Source organism: Odocoileus virginianus, chromosome 6 (genome assembly GCF_023699985.2).
Source record: "Odocoileus virginianus isolate 20LAN1187 ecotype Illinois chromosome 6, Ovbor_1.2, whole genome shotgun sequence".
Taxonomy (NCBI): domain Eukaryota; kingdom Metazoa; phylum Chordata; class Mammalia; order Artiodactyla; family Cervidae; genus Odocoileus; species Odocoileus virginianus.
Window position 1 is genome coordinate 3923800 of NC_069679.1, and position 17115 is coordinate 3940914.

Consider the following 17115-nt stretch of genomic DNA (forward strand, 5'->3'; position numbering starts at 1 on the left):
TGTGAATACCAAAGGAGGCTGCAGGAAGAAGCTCAAGAAAAGCAAATACTAGATTTATAGTTAAGAAGTGTCCTAACAGAGATATTTCAGAGAGAAGAGGTAAGGCAGGCAAGCTCGAGGGGAAACGGTACCAGCAACATGAGCAAGATCTCCACCTTCTGACAGTGGACAGGAAAGCCAGACTGACTGCTGGGACACAGCAGGTGCAATCATGGGAGCCTTTTCCCTGCATCCCCCCTCCAAAGGAACACCCCGGCAGGGACCCTATATGTAGAGATGAAACATCAAACAATTAGTACAGTGCCTGTCACACAGCAGACATTCAACAAACACCTAGTTCTATTTGCTTTCATTTTGAAGTTGTTGAGAAAACACTGACTTCTAGCCCTGTTTTCTGAAAGTCATTCCACTTAAGGTATAATAACCGAAAAAGTCATATATACAAGTCATATAGGTACAACTTACTATATATTTATGCATATATAGTAACATAGTTATAAAGCACAGATAACAAGATAAAATAATGAATGTAGTTAGAAAAGATACCCACAAAAGAAATTTTTCTAAAAAACAGAAAAAAATTTTCTATATTACAGAATGGGCTTAATTTTGCATTTACTAGGCACCCATTGTCACTTAATTTGGTTTTATTAGGAGAAAGCAGAGTAATCTTTCTGTCCCTGGGTAAATCTGACGTAAAAATAATTGACAAAGTAGGTCAGAATGCCACAGAATGGTGAGTTCTGAATGTTATGTGTCATATTAGGTTATAAATCCTGACAGGCAAAAATGAGAGGATCTTTTGAAAGCCTCTGAAATTCATTAGGGCAATCCCAAATTGTTTAGTTAAAAGCAGCAGCAAGGTAGGAAATAGCACTTTACATTACTCTGGCTATCCTGACGTGTCTTAGATAAAACGGAGGGCATTATGCTCCTAGTCTTATGCTGGTCCTGGTTTCATGAAAAATATCCTCTCCTCACCCCATACACTCCTGGTATCCTCTGGAATATGTGCTTTAATCACAAGGGTACTTACAGAGATCAATGAATTGACTAGAAATCTATTGGGAGCTTATGGCCTTTCCCCTATTCTGGGTGCAATTTTCTCTCCCAGGATCACCTGTTTTTGGTAAAAACAACTCCGTCCTTTTTTATCTAGTATACTAAGCAGAAATCACTTGGCAGTGAATGCTGATCAAGTCTTTTCTTGAGTAAAATTGTTAGTTACTTGAAGCTATTTTACAATATATAAACAAAAAGAGAAAAACATTCATTTCTTCAATTCATTAACTATGCTTATTTCTGTAACAACAATGCATCAGTTTCCCACAGAGAAAAACTGCCATAAAAATTAAAGGTCCAATTGACCATACTCCAGTACAAATAAAAGGCTAAACAAAATTTAAGGTCCAATTTAACATGAATATTATTGAAAAATACATTCTCACAATTTAGAGTAAGGTGAATGATAAATCTGTTTCCATTCCAAAATGATCCCTTTCTAGTAATTTTTAAAGTGCTTTCTCACATGAAAATTATCTTTACAGCAAATACTGATTATAGCATAGTATCCTACTGGAGAAATTTTTTTTCTTAAATGTGTCATTCTCAACTACTTCTTACCTGAACGTTTTCCTCTTTAAGATTTATATAAATTAATTGACTTCACAAAGGATAAAGGAACAATGCTAAATATCCAGAAGAAAAAAATTCAATGAAGATTATTTCATGGCTTCAATCACAATATCAGGATGTTAAAATCATTTGATACTAAACAAAAGGATTTCTATAAATAAAAAAACCAAGAAACCACTGCCACCGAACAAGTATTTCCTCTGTCTGGCCTCCCGTTCCAGAGCTGTCAGAAAGTCAAAGGAGAAAGCGGCTGAACACACTCCGGAGTTAAGTAAAAACGTGAAAGACTGGAGCGCACATGTGAAAGAATACATTTAATTTTAACAAGGCAGAGAAATGAGTTTTAAAAGGTGGCGGTGGTTCAATTTTGAGTGTCTCTCTTAGTTTCACTTGAAAAAATGGTAAAAGTTTTTCCTCTAACTGCTTCACAATAGGTTCAATGACAGCAAAACATTAAATCTATGGTGATGCTGGAGTTCTCCCATAGGGACAGAAGGGGTGCAACTTCATGGCCTTTTTTAATCTGCAGGAAGAAAGAGGGAGGAAAAAAGAGAGAAAAAGAGAGAGGAGAAACAAAAACTAATTTTCCAGGCAGGGAAATACTTATAAAACCTTTTATGTCAAAGTTAGGATTTCACAACATAAGACACTAATGCAAAATCCAGTAGCACCTGTAAGATTTAAGTAAATGCTGCCATTACTTAAATGCTTCTTTAAAAATATCTGTAAAAGACTGAAGGGAAAAAAGATCAAGTACATTCTTCAGAGAACAACAAAGGTATTTCAAAATAAAAACTGTATTTTTGTTTTCTTTTTTTCAGTTGTCTTTTTGTACAAGAATTCAGTCATCACATAATAACTTTACACAATGGGAATCAATCTCTGCCCTCCTTCCCTGCATCACTTCCAGTCCACATGTTCAGGCTATAGTCCCCCAACATTATTTTCTGATAAATATATTACCACAGTTTGATCTAAATATAGATACATTATATAATATTTGTCTCTGGGAAAAAAATCAAATCTTAATATGCAAACTTTTATTTATATAATACAGAAACGGAGAAAATGACAGTAGGCACATAGCCTAATTATGACTTGTTGATGATGATTTCTAGGTACTCTCCTACTGTAAATGAATGTTTAAAATAGTCTTAATAAGAAGATTTTATTTATATGTGCACTTGTGTCCACCTTATCCCATATACTATACATGTCTAAAGACAATCTGGGAATTTAAAGGTGCAGCCCTCAAGAAATTGTTGAAATCACTAAAAAAAGAAAAAAGTAGACTCTATTGGAAAAGAAAAAACTCACAAAATTTCCAATTTTAAATTTCATATCAGTAGGAAAATATTAAAAATAATTTTCTGTATATACATATGAGTATATGTATATATTGAATTACACACATGTCTCATATATCAATACAATTCAAGTGGAGACATTTTGGTGACTTATTTTCCCATTAAATGACAACTATGTCAAAATTTAAAAATATCTTATTACATCATTAAAATAATTCACTTACCATTTCAATAGTTAACATTGTTTTTTTTTCTTTAATTTTTTTAACTCTTCATAACTAAATTCCCTGATCCCTAGTGTTAAATCCCCTATTTAAATTAAAATATGGTGCTCTGTACTCAGAAACTGATGGATAAAGTCACATCTACTTCAAAATTCCATCAATCAAATAAATTTTATTACCTGATTTATCAGAGAAATAGCTCTGAGCTTGTGTACCTAAATTATCCTCCCTACAAGAAATAGGTGAGGAAAATACCCTAAAATAGATGGAGGTACATGATATTATAGCACATATAATACATGATGATTAAGTGTCTGATATAAACTTTTCAGAGACACCTGAAAACTCACTTTAGAAACTAACTTTAGAAACAAACCATTTATTTTTCACTCTAATATAAATTAATATGTATGTATTTACATACATACACATACATATATAAAACAAAATTGTCTGGTGTTGAGTAGCTGTGTGAGTGAAAAAATGGGTTACAAATTGATTAATCAGCTTAATTTTGTACTTAACAGTTCAATTGTTTGGGGGTACAAACAAAAAGTCAGTGCATTTGCAGACTCCACGGAGTCGATACTCAAGCATACACTTTAAAAAAGAACCCTCCTCAACATCACAAGCATTGTACAGCAAGAATATATGGACTCTGATGCAATTCTTACTCCATAAGCAGACTAGACAGCACTTGACTTACTTTTAAAATAGCTCCTTAAAAGAAATATATAAGGAAATGCATGTTTGCTAAAAGTCCTTTAAAATTACATCAAAACAACATTAAAACCTGTTCACTGAGGAGAGCCCACTGAATTGAAATCCTGTTTTGAAATGCCTAGTTAACAGTTTAGAATATTGCCTTGTGAGGATTGACTAGAGATGTGGTTGATGCGAAGACCCAGACAGAGTAAGCGGCTCCAATCCCAATAGTCCTCTGATTGGCTGCTTGATGGAAATGGATCGCCTTTAAAATAGCTATACACCTTAAAATGATCTATAATAAACAGTTCCCCAACAACCATTAGTATTTGTAAATTGAAATGCATTAATCATTCAGAAAAGATTTCTTGCAAAATATATAAATAAATGTAACTGCATATTCTGTAAATATACTTAACATTGCTAGACCAGACCGTCAGTGACGGCTGCTGTATTTCAGTACTGTGTGTCAAATTTATTAGAAATTTAAAAAGAAAAATTTTGGAGGGACTCAGCTGCCTTCATTAGTTGGCTTTAAAATGTGTAATAAAATGGGAGACAGTATCTTTTCATAAATACATGGAATCAATATGGAAAAGTAAACTATACAGCAGACAAGATTAGAGAACACCAGAGTGTATCAGAGTGGTCAGCAGGGTGAAATATCTTCCAGTATAAAAAAAGGGAAGAACTCTATACACCCAGTTATAGTATGTTTCAATTAAAGATGCAGCTCTCTTTCACTCCTGGCAAGAATTAATTGGTAATGGCACTGCCTCTGGCAGTGCAAAAATATCCTGAGAAATTATTCAGATTACAACAAAAGACAGGGCTTTCATCACTAAGTTTTTGCACAAAACACAGCTTTAGATATCATAAATAAATTAATTTAAAAAGCAGATAACCTTCACTGTGTTGAACACAAAAAGGGGGATGTGACCCAGACATTTGTTAATTCTCCCATTGGCTAATATCAGAAAAAAAAAGATTGCATTAAGTGTCTATTTATAACTTTCTAGTTAACTATGGCCAATAATATACATGGAGGTAATTTGTAGTTCAAGTTTTTCATCTCTTTTTTTTTTTCCCCAACTAGCTACAAGCTGAATTCTAAAATTTACACTGAAATATACAATTCCAAATTTTCAAAAGATCCTCCTCGTGGAGAAGAGATATTCAAATTTTTTTGTGCAATCTTGATGCGGAGCCCAAACAATCCTATGAAGAGAGACAGTATCTTTTTTAATCAATTGGCACTGAAATTTAACTTTCCTTAGCTGCGTTCTAGTAGCTTGGCCAAGTTATCTCGCAATTCTGTTAGTTCAAAGATTTTTCCATCAAGGATTTCTAACAGGGTCTTCAGGTTATTGCGAAAAGCTTCTTGTTCATTCTGACTTTTCTCCAGACGTTGCTCTAAGTCAGACAGTTGTCCCTCCAGGTCTTTGTTCCGAATTTCTACTTCCTTTAGAAACAAAAGTGTGATATATATATGTGTGTCAGTTGAAGATTTAAGAAACAATATAACTTTCATTATTAGAATACTGTGATAGTCCATGCAGTTTGATAATCAGGATAAGCTTCTGAATCTCAACACAGCGTAAGGAGGTTTTTAGATTGTCCATGTAGTTTTACTGACTGGCTGCTCATGAATCCATCTATTCCCCCAGTACAAATTTCCTCCCTGCCTGCTTCATGTCAGGCAACACTAGTCTAGGTACTTCAAATACCAAGACAGGACTGGTGACCCATTTTGTGGATTAGGTACATCTCATTTCTATTTGTGCCCGCCTCCTTTTCCTCACGCACAACTGTTAGCAATCTCAAGTGAAAGCAGGCAGAAAAAAAAAGACAAATTAACTTTTTCTCTTTCTTGGCAGTGCTGGAGAAAGATTTGGAGAAGGAAATGACTCTCTCAAATCTAGGATCCTCTGAATATGTTAATTATTCTTCGTTTCACCTCAGTATCAAACGAATGTGTACAGAGAACTGTAGTGAATACCTGTACATGTAAGAGAATTAGACAAAAACAATTCCAGTATACTGCAGATTAAGGGAAGAAAAAAATGACAAAAGGAAAGCCAAAAGTTCATGACAACAAAAATTTTTTAAACTTTAAAAATAAATGCCAGAATTCCTGGTGTACTTACAAATTATTTATAAGTTACTATATACTGTATCTAAAGGATAGTCGATTTTTAAAACATTATTTAAAGAATCTGGTAAATGTTAAATGCAAATAACAGAATATGAAGCAGTGTACTGACTACAATGAGGCAAAGCTGTGTGTGTGAAGATGAATGATGGGCATTAAAGTACACATAGAAAATAGGAACCCCTTCTGGTTGTTGGGACTATGTACACTTCTTTCCAAAATCCAGTTATCCTACAATGCCTGCAAAATTAAACTTCTAAGAAAAATAATTGGAAAACTGATTTGAATGCATATAAGAAAGTAACCATTGATTTCGCACTCCCAGCACAAAGAAATATTCACATGTTTAACTAAGAGCAAGCCTCAAGCAAAAAGACACCACAGATGGGTCGCAAGAGCCTGGGAAGACGTAAAGAAGGAATGGTGCAGCTATAATGACTTTTAAAGAAAGAACTTAGAGATTTCCAATCAATCTTATTTATTATTAGATGTTAACCACGTATGTTTCTAATCTTTTCCCTTCAAATCACCTACAAGGTGAAGATAAGTAAAATGACAACAGATTCTGAAACCAATATGCTATTTATAAATTCAGAAGCCAAGTTCATGAAGTCTCTAAACCATAGGGGAGTGAACAGACCCCGGGATCAAATATAAAAATTCCACAGCACGCTCTCTGACCTGCTCAAACAAGAAGCTTAAGATTAGAATGTTTCCAACTGTAAAAATAGACCAAATGTCATTCACGAGAAAACACCCACTTTACCAGGCACCACCCAGTTTGCCCTCTAAAGGCATCCTTAGAAAGTGAAAGGCTTCTTTGTTCTCCTTGCCAATCAATGAAACAGCCAAACATTTTCAGTGGAAACAAGCAAAACGGCAAACTCCCCCAGCTATTAAAACGGCACTGTTCTTCTCCAGGAGTCTTGTGCTCTGAGCCACTTCTCCGATTGAAGGAATGTCACCAGGCCTATAACAAAAGGGATCCAATCTGATGCTGTTGGTGCTGTGGTCTATTCTGAGGCAGAGAGTAAGATCCCAGAGGAAGAACAGACAATGTAAGAGCAGGATGAAGCAACCTGGTTGGGGGCATGTCCCAGTTCTATCTTCTGTCTATACTTTCCAGCCCTTCTTCTTAACTTTTATTCCCCCTCACCACTCATTGTTGTGCTTATTATGATTTTTGTGCTTCTATTTTCCTTTCTTCTTTAACTGATATGTGAGCATATGTCAGGGCACCAAGATAAAGCACTGATAAAACGCTGAGGCCAGAACTTGCTAAATCCTTCTGCGTGCTTTCGAAGGCAAAAACTGAAAGTATAAAATGCTGGTGGGCAGAAGGTCATGCTCTGTATTTGTTAGATATGGAGCTTACAACACTCGAGTGATTAAAAAAAAATTAAACAATTATTACCACCATCAATGGGACCAGATCAGGTTCATTTTCTATAAATTTGAATTGTGCATCATTTAATCTAAATAAAAGCTACAAAAATTTGTCTTTATTGATATCGGATTCACATCTTGAACTCTTACAAGATATATTACTGTCCTATTAGATTGTTAACCTTCACATAGATCATACATGATCATACACAGATCATCCAAACATGTATTAATAATTTACAGAAAAATGGCTAAAAGACACATATTTTGAAGAAGAGTTACTCAACAATTATTTACTGAGATGTCTTCTAAGTAACTAGGCTTTGAGAATGAAAGTTAGTCACTCAGTTGTGTCTGACTCTTCGTGAGCCCACGGACTGTAGCCCACCAGGCTCCTCTGTCCATGAGATTCTCTAGGCAAGAATACTAGAGTGGGTTGCCATTCCCTTCCCCGGGGGATCTTCCTGACCCAGGGATCAAACCCAGGATTGCAGGCAGACTCTTTACCAACTGAGCCACCAGGGAAGCCAAGGCTTTGAGAATAAAGTAGTAAATAAACAAAGACGGTCCCTGTGTTAATGGACTGTGCCTTCCCCAAGGGGGATGCTGGTAAACAAGAAATCAACAGAACAGATGGAACAGGGAAACTACTGTGTACACTGAAATCTTTCAACCAGCTATCTAAAAGATATAAACCACTAATAAGAACAAATAAAACAATACAAATGCCACAAGTTCAACTAGAAGAAAGAGAACAATACAAATGTGAGGTTACCTATAATTAGGAGATATAAGCACTAGCTTCTCGCAGAGATACTTCTCAAGTTCTTACTCTAGCTCTTTGCAGAGGGCAAGGCAGGGTTGAGGGGGAAACAGAGAAGAGGGAAGAGGAGAATGAAAACCTAAGACTGAACCCTAATAACTCAAAGAAAGAGAAAGACCACTCAAAGTGCCAAGATGCTGGGAGAAAACAAAAAGTCCTGCTAGACCAGAGCGAGCTACAGGAGGCGACCTCACAGGGAACACGGGCTTGAGGAGGTCACCTGGAAAGGCAGTATTTCTGAGCAGAAAAGGAGAGTGAAAAGGAGAAGATGGGGACTTCCCTGGCAGTATGGCGGGCAGGAATCTGCCTCAACTCCTGGTCTGGGGAGATTCCACCCAACAGGGGACCCCCTGCCCGCAACTGCGCCCCAGCGGAGGCGCCCTCGCTGCCAGGACCAGGGAAAGCATGAGCCGAGCAGGGAAGACTCGGATCACCGAAAGTGAATTAAAAAATACGAGACCCGTAAGAAAATAAAGGGATAAAGAGGCTCTTGGGGACAGCTAATCATAAAATAAAAGGTCCTTCCACTGGGAAGTTCATTTAGAAAGTCCAAAAATAATAACATGAGCAAAGGTATACCAGGCAGGCATTCTGACAGCCATAGAGAAAGCAGCGAAGAAAGGCACCTTCGACGCTGAGAGCCGTAACACAGTGAAGACACCACAATTACGTTTATGTACCGAGAAACACAGTGGCCATCTCTACAAAGTAGAGACTACAGAAGCGTAAGGACACACAGAAAAAAATCACTGATAAGAGCTTTTAATATGCTCCTCTCAATATAGGACAGATCAAGAGGAACAAAAAAATGGTAAGGATGTAGAAGGCTTAAATTACAAAATCCATAAAGAGCATTCACAAGTTGATCATATGCTAGACTACATAAAAAAAGCGGTAAATTATGCAAAGCAGAAATTATATAAACAAACCCTTGTAATCACAATGCAGTAAAACGAAATCATAAAATTAAAAGACCCTTCCACCAGGATATTAAAACATGTTCCTTTAAACATTTCCAGCATGAAAGGGAAGACCAAATTACAGAATTTCAAGACCTAATGATAATGAAAATACTGTCATAATTTATGGGACAAATTAAAGCAACAATCAGAGGAAATCTATAGTTTTAAACACAAATAAATAAAAATGAAAGCAATGGAATTAAATTCCCCTTTCAAAATGCTAGAAAAAAAATTAAAAAGTAAATCAAAACAAACCATAAAGCAGGTATAATAAACAGAAGAGTAAAAATTCATTAGGTAAAAGACAGAAAAATAGTAACAGATTAATAAGTCAGAATTTCATTTTTCAAAAAACTTAAAATAGACATGAAAGTGAAAGTCACTCAGTCGTGTCCGACTCTTCCTGACCCCACGGACTACAGCCCACCAGGCTCCCTGTCCATCTAATTCTTCAGGCAAGAATGCTCGAGTGGGATGCTATTTCCTTATCCAGGGAATCTTTTCCACCCAGGGATTGAACCCAGGTCTCCCGCATTGCGGGCAGACTCTACCAACTGAGCCACCAGGGAAATCTAAAACAGACATACTATTACTAAACTTAAGAAAGACAAGGATAAAGAACTATATAAAATAAGAAATTACAAGAGTTTCCATTGAATATCTGAACACCCAGATGGAAAACTTATACAGGCCAATATCTGCAGAAGAAATAGAGAGCAATCAAGGAATTAAAAAAGCTCCAGGCCCAGACAGTTTCAAACGGGAGTTCTATTAAACTTTCAAAGACCAGATAGTTCCAATATGACGTAAATTATTCCAGAGCATAAGAAAATAAAGAAAATCTTCCAAATTATCTTATGAAGCTAGTATAACCTTGACACCTAAATTGTATAAATTCAGCCCCCACCTGAAAAAGGAAAATTACAGACCAATATTACAAATGAATACCATATAAAACTATAAATAACAGGGAACAAAAATCTGACACCACATTAAGAAAATGATACACCATAGCTAAGTGGTATTTATTTTAGGAATGCAAATGTAGTTCAGTTTTAGAAAAGTCATTAATAAAATAAACCATATTAACGAATCTGGGGGAAAAAATATGATTATCTCCATTGGTACTAAAAAAGCTGTTAACAAAAGTTAACACTTTCTTGGTAGAAACACTCAAGAAAATAGGAATAAGCCACTCTCATAATATGATGCTAGTAAAGCCAGCATTTCAACTAATGGAAAAGTATTAGAGACATTTCCACTAAAATCAGGAATAAGATAAGTCTGTCACCTTCTCTATTAACGCTGTACTGGTATTTTTTTTTTTTCATGGAATCCGGGTGTACTGGTATTTTTAACAGATGTAACTCAAAAAAAAAAAAAAAAAATCAACAGAGCCCTAAGAACTAGAAAAAAAGAAGTAAAATTATTTCTATTTGCAAATTATTTGTTAGTGAATAAATGAAATAAATGACAAGACTAGTTCAAACAATAATTGAGTATGGTAGCAGGATATAAAATTAGCAAACAGAATTCAAAAACTTTCATATACATTGATTGTATAAATAATAATCAAAAGATACAATGGTAGAAAAAAACCTACTTTTCAATAGTATAAAAGAAGATAAAATATTTATAAATAAACAAGAAACACTCCAAATTCACAGGATGAAAACCTTAAAATATTCCTGAAAAACACAAAAGTAGACATGAACCAGTAAGAAGACATCCTCTGTTCTTGAATAAGATGGAAACCTCATGAAGATATCACTTCTGCTAAACTAGCAATCTAAATTTTAAGCAATACCAATGATTTTTTTTTTTTACAAAGCTAAGCTTTTTGTTGAAACTAAAATTGGTACTAATGTTAATACTAAAATACATATGGAAAAAACATGTTAAGAATACATTTAGAAAAATGATAAAAAAGAAAACCTATGAGGGCTGATTGACTTTACTCAATATTAAATACACTGTAAAGCCTCTGCGAGTAAAGCGGTGTGGTACTAGGACGTGTGAACAGATACGAGTGACTTGGCAGGACAGAAGAGAAAATCCAGATCTAGACCAAGAAACACATGGACGCTGAATATCTCAAATCTCAGGGAAAAAAGGATAAAGTCTTAAATAAATGGTAATGAGATAACAAGACAGACATTTGAAAAAGGATAAACTTAGATCCATATCTCACACCACACACAAAGGACAAACCCCAAGTGAATCAGAGATCTAAATGTAAAAAATGAAACCACAGAAGTACTAAAGGAAAATATGGATGGATTTCTATATGATCTGAGTGTGGAACACAGTCAGAGCAATAACCAGGATTTCACACTCCAGGAATGGAAGTGGTCAATTTTCATTCCAATCCCAAAGAAGGGCAATGCCAGAGAATGTGCAAACTATTGCACAATTGGCTCATTTCACAGGCTAGCAAGGTAATACACAAAATCCTTCAAGATAGGTTTCAACAGTACATGAACTGAGAACTTTCAGATGTACAAGCTAGATTCAGAAAAGGCAGAGGAAACAAGTATTAAATTGCCAACATCTGTTGGATCATAGAAAAAGCAAGACAATGCAAAAAAAAAAAATCTGCTTCATTAACTATGCTAAAGTCTTTGACTGTGTGGATCACAACAAACTATGGAAAATTCTTAAAGAGATGAGAATACCAGACCACCTTACATGCCTCCAGAGAAACCTGTATGCAGGTCAAGAAGCAGCAGTTAGAACTGGATATGGAACTGGTTCAAAATTGGGAAAGGAGTTTGTCAAGGCTGTATATTGTCACTCTGCTTATTTAACTTATATGCAGAGTACATAATGTGCAACACCAGGCTGGATAAATCACAAGATGGAATCAAGATTATTGGGAGGAATATCAAACACCTTATATATGTAGATGATATCACTCTTATGGTAGAAAGTGAAGAGGAACTAAAGAGCCTCTTGATGAAAGTGAAAGAGGAGAGTGAAAGAGTTGGTTTAAAACTCAACATTCAAAAAATGAAGATCATGGCATCCGGTCCCATCACTTCATGGCAAATAGATGTGGAAACAGTGGAAACAGTGACAGACTTTATTTTCTTGGGCTCCAAAATCACTGCAGATGGTGACTGCAGTCATGAAATTAAAAGACGCTTCCTCCTTGGAAGAAAAGCTGTGACAAACCTAGACAGCATATTAAAAAGAAGAGATATCGCTTTGCTGACAAAGGCCCATATAGTCAAAGCCATGGTTTTTCCAGTAGTCATGTATGGATGTGAGGGTTGGACCATAAAGAAGGCTGAGTGCTGAAGAACTGATGATTTTGAACTGTAGTTCTGGAGAAGACTCTTGAGAGTCCCCTGGACTCAAGGAAATCAAACCAGTCAATCCTAAAGGAAATCAATCTTGAATATTCATTGGAAGGACTGATGCTAAAGCTGAAGCTCCAATACTTTAGCCTACCTGATGCAAAGAGCCAAATACTGGAGAAGACTCTGATGCTGGGAAATATTGAGGGCAGGAGGTGAAGGGGACAACAGAGGATGAGATGGTTGGATGGCATCACCGACTCAATGGATATGTTGTTGTTGTTCAGTTGCTTAGGCGTGTCCAACTCTTTGCAACCCCATGGACTGCAGCACGCCAGGCTTCCCTGTCCTTCACTAACTCCCAGAGATTGCTCAAACTCATGTCCATTGAGTCAGCGTCTTTTCTAATGACTCAGCTCTTTGCATCAGGTGGCCAAAGTATTGGAGCTTCAGCTTCAGCATCAGTCCTTCCAATGAATTTTCAGGGCTGATTTCCTTTAGGATGGACTGGTTGGATCTCCCTGCAGTCCAAAGGACTCTCAAGAGTCTTCTCCAACATCACAGCTCAAAAAAATCAACTCTTCGATGCTCAGTCTTCTTTACGGTCCAACTCTCACATCCATACATGACTAATGGAAAAACCATGGCTTTGACTATACGGGCCTCTAACAGCAAAGTAATGTCTCTGCTTTTTAATATGCTATCTAGGTCTGTCACAGTTTTTCTTCCAAGGAGCAAACATCTTCTAATTTCATGACTGCAGTCACCATCTGCAGTGATTCTGGAGCCCAAGAAAATAAAGTCTGTCACTTGTTTCCATTGTTTCCCCATCTATTTGCCATGAAGTGATGGGACCGGATGCCATGATCTTCATTTTTTGAATGTTGAGTTTTAAGCCAGCTTTTTCACTCTCCTTTTTCACCTTCATCAAGAGACTGTTAAGTTCCTCTTCGCTTTCTGTCATAAGGGTGGTGTCATCTGCATATTTGAGGTTATTGATCTTTCTTCCAACAATCTTGATTCCATCTTGTGCTACCATCCAGCCAGGCATTTCCCATGATGTACTCTGCATACAAGTTAAATAAGCAGAGTGACAATATACAGCCTTGATGTAGTCTTTGCCTAATTTTGAACCAGTTCATTGTTCCATGTCCGGTTCTAACTGCTGCTTCTTGATCTGCATACAGGTTTCTCCGGAGGCATTTAAGGTGGTCTGGTATTCTCATCTCTTTAAGAACTTTCCACAGTCTATTGTGATCCACACAGTCAAAGGCTTTAGCATAGTCAGTGAAACAGTAGTGTTTTTGTGGAATCCTCTTGCTTTTTCTATGATCCAACAGATGTTGGCAATTTGATCTCGGGTTCCTCTGCCTTTTCTAAATCCACCTTGAATTAGAGTAAATTCTAAGAGATGGTGAAGGACAGGGAAGCCAGGTGTTTTGTAGTACATGGGGTTGCAAAGTGTTGGACACAACTTAGCAACTGAACAACAACAGAGCAATGAAAGAAAAGAATGATATATCTGACTACTACATAAAACAATACCACTGTCTTAAGCAAAGTCAAAAAACACTGACAAACTGGGAGAAAATATTTGTAACACACAATTGCAGATATATAAAGAACTCTAGAAAATTCTCAAAGCATCAAAATTCTATAAAGAAAAGGGCTAAAGACATGAAAACACAGCCTACACAGGTACAAAAAGACACTGAAATGGCCTCTAAGCTTATGAAAGATGTTTAACCTCACTCATACTACGAGATACACCAATTAGAACTATTGTCTCTCACCTAACACATATTGCCAAAAGATGAGAAGTCTGAGAACACACTCTGTTGACGAGGCTGTGAGGAACAGGCGCACATGCGCTGACGATACGGGGGAGACTAGCAACATCCGTAACGGAGAAGAGTGTGAGAGTGTGACCTTCTCACTTGGAAATCTTGCTTCCAAGCACCTACCCTATAGACACACCTCCAACAGTAACAAAATACCCATGCACAAGATTACTCACTGCAGGACTCTCAGAATACTGGAAACAACCCAAATATCCATAAAAGGAGTGTGTTTGGAAAAAACTATCACACAGACACATGAAGCAAGCACACATCATACAGCCAAGCAAAGAATGAACAAGATCTCTATGAACACGGACAGTGATTTCCAGGACATACCTTAGATTTTCTAAAAAAAAAAGCAAAGTGTGTAAGAGTTAAGAGTGACTAGGGTATGTTACCATTTGTGTAAGAAAAAAGGGGAGGGAATAAAAAAACAGACGTATCTGTTCATTTGTGTAAAAAGAAACACAGAAAGAATAAATCAGATAATGAGACTGGTTACCCACAGGGACAGATGGGAATGGGGCTAGACTGGATTGGACAGGATGATGCTTCTTGAAAGATATCTTTCTGAGTAGTTCTGACTTTTAGAACCATGTTTCATATGCTCCGTGTCTGTGCACTAAATCATGTCAGTTGTGTCTGACTCTTTGTGACTGTATGGACTGTAGCCGGCCAGGATCCTCTGTCCATGGGATTCTCTAGGCAAGAATACCGGAGTGGGTTTCCGGTATTTCCTTCTCCAGGGGATTTTCCTAACCGAGGGATTGAACCTGTGTCCCTTACAACTCTTGTCTTGACAGGTGGGTTCTTTACCACTAGCACCACCTGGGAAGCCCCAAATGCTCCGTAAATGCATATAAATACAACACAAAGAAGAATAGGGAAGAACTAAAATGGAATATAATATGATACAGATGAACATAAATGTACTTTAAATGAATAACTAACCAATTGAAGAGGGGGAGTCAAAGAACCTAATTAACTTTTGAACACAGGTTAAAAACAAAAAAAAAATACTCATCTAGATCCCCTGGAGAGGGGACAGGCTACCCACTCCAGTATTCCTGGGCTTCCCTGGTGGCTCAGCTGGTAAAGAAACCGCCTGCAATGTGGAGACCTGGGTTTGATTCCTGAGTTGGGAAGATCCCCTGGAGAAGGGAACAGCTACCACTCCAGTATTCTGGCCTAGAGAATTGCATGGACTGTATAGTCCACGGGGTCACAAAGAGTCAGACACGACTGAGTGACTTTCACTTCACTTCTTAAGCAAGCAAGTAAACATATTATGGTTTCCTAATATTGGGGAACAGAGTTATAAACAGGAAACGGGGGAAGGCTAAAATGAGCTCCATAGTACTGGACTGCAATGAGAGGTATTAATATGGTTTCAGGGTCTTTTTTTTAATATAATTATTGTAATGGACATAATGTGCTATGTTCATATTTCTAGCTCTGATAATTAAGATGGCTTAGACACAATGACATCTCAATAGCAAAAAGTATACTTAATGCCCAGAACCTGGTTTCTAAACACCAAACTTTACTAAAAGAAAATTTTGTTTGAAGAAAGAGCTAATTTCAAAGCTGGAACTGAGAAATACAAGATGAACCTAGAATATCTAGTTGAGCTAAAACATGAAGTTCTTTAAAAAATGATAAGGTCACATCCAAAGGACACAGAAGCAGGATTAAAAAGTTTCCCCCTTGCCAAATCTGGGACAATTTAACATCAAAATAAATAGACATGACAACTAAATGCAACTTATGATCCTGGAATGAATCCTGGGCCAGAAAAACAATTTTTAATATTCTGTTATAAAGAGGACAATTATGGGAATTTGAATAAAGTCTTTAGATAATGTCTTGGTTTTGATGGTTATATAAGAGACTGTTCTATTCTTAGAAAATACACATTGAAGGGGTTGTCATACTGAGTGAAGTCAAAGACAAATATCACACGATATTGCTTATACCTAGAATCTTAAAAGGGTACAAATGAACTTATTTTCAAAACAGAAATAGAGTCACAGATGGAGAAAACAAACTATGGTAACCAAAGGGGAAAGGATAAATTGGGAGACTGGGACGGACACACACACTCTATTCTATATAAAAGAGACAGCTAATAAGAAGACTCTTGAGAGTCCGTGGAACAGCAAGGAGATCGTACAAGACAATCCTAAAGGAAATCAACCCTGAATATTCATTGGAAGGACTGATGTTGAAGCTGAAGCTCCAAAATTCTGGCCACCTGATGCGAAGAGTCGACTCACTGGAAAAGACCCTGATGCTGGGAAAGATTGAAGGTAGGAGAAGATGACGACAGAGGAGGAGATGGTTGGATGGCATCACTGACTCAATGGACATGAGTTTGAGCAAACTCTGGGGGTTGGTGATGGACAGGGAAGCTTGGCGTGCTGTAGTCCATGGGGTCACAAAGAGTCGGACACGACTGAGCGACTGAACAACTGTAAAGCATAGGGAACTCTACTTAATACTCTATAATGACCTATATGGGAAAAGAACCTAAAAAAGAGCAGATATATGTGCACGTATACCTGACTCACTTTGCCGCAAGCAGAAACTAACACTGTAAATCAACTATACTTCAATGAAAATTATCTTTAAAAGTTACATATAAGAAAAAGAAAATATACGTTAAAGTGTTTAGAGGTAAAGGGATATCATATTTGGAACTTATTCTCAGCCATTTCGGGAAAAAAAAGAATACAGAGAGAATTCCATCATGATGAAACGAATATGGCAAAAATGTTAACA

General features: G+C 36.8%; 1 protein-coding gene across 1 annotated transcript in view; it reads right to left on the minus strand.

The window, feature by feature from the left end:
• Positions 1-2235: 2235 nt before the first annotated feature.
• Positions 2236-17115, minus strand: part of HOMER1 (homer scaffold protein 1) — a 125460-nt gene continuing 110580 nt past the window's right edge. Inside the window, exon 9 of the mRNA XM_070468605.1 lies at positions 2236-5333. Coding sequence (XP_070324706.1) covers positions 5145-5333 — 189 coding nt within the window. The 3' untranslated portion in view covers positions 2236-5144. The remainder of the gene's footprint in view (positions 5334-17115) is intronic.